The sequence below is a fragment of the Phycodurus eques genome, chromosome 4, assembly GCF_024500275.1.
Source record: "Phycodurus eques isolate BA_2022a chromosome 4, UOR_Pequ_1.1, whole genome shotgun sequence".
Classification (NCBI taxonomy): domain Eukaryota; kingdom Metazoa; phylum Chordata; class Actinopteri; order Syngnathiformes; family Syngnathidae; genus Phycodurus; species Phycodurus eques.
The window spans coordinates 20,714,227-20,718,928 of NC_084528.1; the positions used below are offsets into that span (position 1 = coordinate 20,714,227).

The following is a 4,702-nucleotide window of genomic DNA, read 5'->3' on the forward strand; positions in this document are numbered from 1 at the left end:
AGGGATGGAGGAAAAGTGATGGAGTGGCTTTGGTGCTAATCAAGTTGGACCTTGTGGGAGGTAGTTGCAGTGAAATTTCTAAGGGTCACCCTTAAAAATGTTTATGTAATCTGCAATTGGGCATTATTTAAAAAAATATTATAGTGGAACCTCTAAGATCCAACACAATCTGTTCCAGGACGCTGGTCGAGTTCTGATTGATACAGATTTGGGGGGAAAAAATGCAATTGGATAATCATAAAACTTTTATTAACTATACTTCTTTACAGGCATGTAAGTGTGAACCAAATTACGGTACATCTTTTTCGAGTTACGAGCAATTTTTTTAGCTTTGTGTTGCGGGCCAAAATTTGAGTTATGAGCAAGCTTCGGATGCATCGCCACTCGAATAAAGTGGAAAAAATGTGGACTATAATGTTATCACATTTGGGAAAGGAGAGCCACGATTGGCGATGTTGTTTACTGAATGGGATAAATAGTCAAACACACAAATACAAAATGAGAACCCTCACAAGGAGCTGCTGCAGGTCAGAACTCACATCCAGAAGCTGTCACGCAGACTAATCAGCCAACTCTAGACATCACTCACTGGGCCACTCCCCTTAAGCGTACATATCCAACACAAGAATACTACAGTAAGTACAGTAATGACATTTTATGTCTTTACATTCTCTTTATGTATTTATACAATAACAATATATTTTTTAAATAAAAACACCACCACCACCCCAATTTTTTTTTTTTTAAATTTATTTATTTATTTTTAAAGTCTGGAAAGGATTAATGGCATTTTAGTTAATTTCAATGGTTTGATATACAAGTAACTTGAGTTACAAGCTTGGTCATGGAACAAATTCAAGGTACCACTATACTTCTGGACCAATATTCAATGAACATGTGCATCTACTAACTCTGCATCAAAATGTATTAGAAGCCTTTTTATTTAAAGTATCGTTACACATTGGGAGCTTTTAAAGGCCTAATATAGTCATCAAAGACTTCAACTGATTATTTGCCAAAACACAATATTATGATACCATTTATAGTCATCTTCTTGAGCTCTTTGCAAGGGGTCCCCAGTGTGATTTACGCCCAGCTCGAATGTTTCAAAACCATTAGAAAACCATCAAAACATGACCAAACTCGCTGAAGTTCACCCAGAACGTGCACATTTTCAAAACAGCGACTAACGTGTGAGCACAATATAAAACTGTCGTAAGCCTGTCATCACTCAAAGCAGCTTGAATCGAAGGAGCTAAAATATCACTTTTGGATGAAAAGGGTTTTGCAGTCAAGGTCAATTTCTCTCTATTTCAAGTGATTGGTAATACAAATTTCAAATTGGTGTTGGAGAGAGAAATTTGCAATTACGATGGATATAAAACAGGTCTTTGAATTAAAAATCACTCAGCTAGGACCACCTGGATCCAGTTTAGGACCACATAACTTTATATTAATACTCATAATTGGGTAGGATAAGTCTGTCACCCAGCATCCCACCCCTTTTTCCTTCTAACACACACACATGCGCGCGTACACACATGCATGGGGGTTGGACACATCAAAGACTGCGGTGAGGAGAAGGAGCTGCACGAGGCAAGACGGGATAAGACAGTATAGTTTGCATCGCAAAGTTTGGAAGTCGATTGTCCAAAGATCTCGTCATCTGGCTAAAGCTTTTATTTTTCTACCAAAATACAAATTCTGGAGATTTTAAGACCTCTCATGAATACACAGGAAAGATTCAAAAATGGAAAGTGAACTTTTTGACAAGACAAATCGGTGGAATATTGTTTCTGCGGCACCTTCCTTGAGGTGAGATTAAGGAAAATGAATTTCGTAAACAATTAAGTGTATATGAATAGGTCTTTATTCAGACTTTAGGTTCACACAAACCACATTGTTCTGTATATATGATGAGAGCTTCCGAATGCATGTTTATAGTGTTATATCTCTTTTATGCTATTATTTTGTTTTGAGGTACCCCAAGTCGAATTTTTGTCAAGAGTTAGCGACTAAAGCTAGTCCCATTTCAGTGACACAGTTTGTTTTTCTATCTTGTGCTCAGTCTCCAGATAAAAAAAAAAAATCTGCACTTCTACTTTAAAGCAAACAAATTGAGGTGAATTCATCGTAACAGACGTCGGACATGGAAATCTGTCGCAACGATGATTGTGTCGGGGAAATGCGGTCATTAATGGCAGCAATGCTATTCAAAGCGAGATGGTAAACGTGGAGGCACGCGGCACAGCGGGGGGACCGGCTGCTCCTCTACAGTTCAACAGCAGCTCTTAACCCTGGTGCCGCCCGGGTCTCCATGTGTCGCACGGGGGATCAGGCACGCCACGAACACTTTGATGTTGCTGCGAATGCCTATCATGAATCTTTAACTAAATATGGCGGCTGTCAGAGCAAACCAAAATTCATATCACGATTTAAAATGTAAAGTCAAAAGTGTCAGTTGAGTCTCATGTTGTCCATTCACTGGCTGATTTTAGTGCACAAAGGGAGAAAAAGGTCCCCGCACACAGTATCACGCAACATAAACCAAGAAAAAACAATCGTGAACGATATGGCTTCAGGTATCTCAATTGTCCCACTTAATCTTATTGGTGTCCAACAGATGACCTGAAGAAAGGGCAGGGCTTTCAAATGTTTCTGTCGAGATTTACAGCCTCAATCGGAACCTCCTACTTTGAAAATGTAATTATTTACGAAAACCAGGACTGCTCTGCCCAACTCCCAGGGAATCCATAGAACTGGGAAAGCTCTGCCAACCGCGGATGGTTTGCGCTATAATACATAAACCATCTACGTTTCGCTGACATTTTCATTTTTACTGTATGTTTACACAACTTTATTTTCTTTGTGCGTCACACTTGAAGTAGGCATATATCACCTTGCTTCACACTGAATGTGTTCTGTTGCTTTTCTCAATGTCTATGTCTCAAAAGTATTCTCTGTCAATTGACTGTCTGTTGTCGTACTAAAGCAGCTCCAACTACCGGAGACAAATTCCTGGTGTGTTGGACATACTTGGCAAAATAAAGATGATTCTGATTCTTTTACTCCTTTTTTTGTGAAACAAATGTAAATGTTGAGAAAATAACATCTATCCATTTGTGTCTTCATCACCTTGAATCTGTCTCTGCTGATTTTCATCTATTTCCTAAAACAGCTTGATCTTTCAATAATATTCACTTGCCTGCACTATTCCTCCTGACATTCTAACAAGCTAACAATTTCATAAATGGACCCGTCGCACTCCTTGCCTCCACCTTCCCCGTACACCTTCCCAATCATTCCAAATTTCTCTCTGGCTTCCACCCCTCCCTCCACATCGCCATCGCCCAGCCTTGCATCCACTGCTGTGTTCTGCTCCTTTCTCTCCCTGCTCTCCCTCCTGGGCATCATAGGCAACCTGTACACTCTGGGCCTTCTTCTGAGGCGCAGGAGGAGCAGGAGGAGAAGCAGAGTGGGACTAACATGCTGCTTAATGAGAGTACCTGCACCCTCTTGCCTTTCCAATTCTTCCTCTCTCTCCCCCTCCTCCTCCCCCCTCTCCTCTTCCTCCTCCTCATCCTCTCTTCATCTCCAGGTGCTGAGCCTGGCTCTGGCCGACCTGCTCTACCTGTTCACCGCCCCCTTCATCGTCTACGACAGTCTGGCGTCCGACTGGGCCTTCGGCGAGCTGGGCTGCCGCCTCCTCTTGAGCCTGGACCTCCTCACCATGCACGCCTCCATCTTCACCCTAACCGCCATGAGCCTTGACCGCTACCGGGCCGTGGCGCACCCCCTGCACACCTCCTCCACCAACTCGTCGGGCCTGCTGCGAGTGAGCTTGGCTTGGGGGCTGGCGGTGGCATTGAGCTTGCCCATGATGATCACCCTGCACCTGGAGGATGGGGAAAACCAGGAGGGTCAACTGTGTGTGCCCGCGTGGGACGAACAGAGCTCCAAGGCTTATTTGAGCGTGCTCTTCTGCACCAGCATTCTCGGCCCGGGCCTGGCTATCGGAGCTCTCTACGCTACTCTCGGCCGACTTTACTGGGTGTCTCAGACCCGGGCTCCATGGGGTACTGGCACTAGTACTGCTTGCCCTGCCCGTGCTCCCAAACCCAAAGTCCTGCTACTCATCTTGGGCATCGTCCTGGCCTTTTGGGCTTGCTTCCTCCCTTTCTGGATCTGGCAGCTCCTGCCTCTATACAAGCCCGACATGCTGAGGACGGTACCGGTGGGCACTCAGGTGACGGTGAACCGGATCCTCACAGGACTGACCTACGGAAACTCTTGTGTAAATCCGTTCTTCTACACGCTACTGACTGGGAAGCGAAGAAGCAACCGCCAGACGCTGACATCAGTGAATCAGCTCTGCCGCAAGAGCAGTCCGCTGCAGTAGTTTTGTTGTATCACCTGACACAATAATGTGAGCCTTCCTATATGTGTTTTCTCACAAAGACACTTGTGAAGAAAGGAACTGTAAATTAATTTTTAATTATTTTCAATAGACACCAAAGAACAATGATTCAGCTTGTTAACTGCACCAAGCAAATCACAGCACTTTGTAAAAGAGGTTTCTATCAGGTTCAAAATGAAACAGTCCATATTATTTGTTATTTTTTTTATTTGTTTTTTAAGTAGTGCAAAAATGACAATCTGCCTAATGACTAAGTATAGTCTAACTAAAGGGTTTGTGAGCTGC

At 43.3% G+C, this 4,702-nt stretch overlaps 1 protein-coding gene across 1 annotated transcript; it reads left to right on the forward strand.

Moving 5' to 3' along the window:
* Positions 1-3,250: 3,250 nt before the first annotated feature.
* uts2r3 (urotensin-2 receptor 3) lies at positions 3,251-4,399 on the forward strand. Its single transcript, XM_061675681.1, has one exon. It carries the CDS (start codon positions 3,251-3,253, stop codon positions 4,397-4,399), a length of 1,149 nt encoding a protein of 382 aa, XP_061531665.1.
* The last annotated feature ends 303 nt before the right edge of the window (positions 4,400-4,702 follow it).

Excerpts from the sequence above, each read along its gene's own strand:
- uts2r3 (XM_061675681.1), top strand. The coding sequence starts at position 3,251 with ATGGACCCGTCGCACTCCTTGCCTCCACCTTCCCCGTACACCTTCCCA.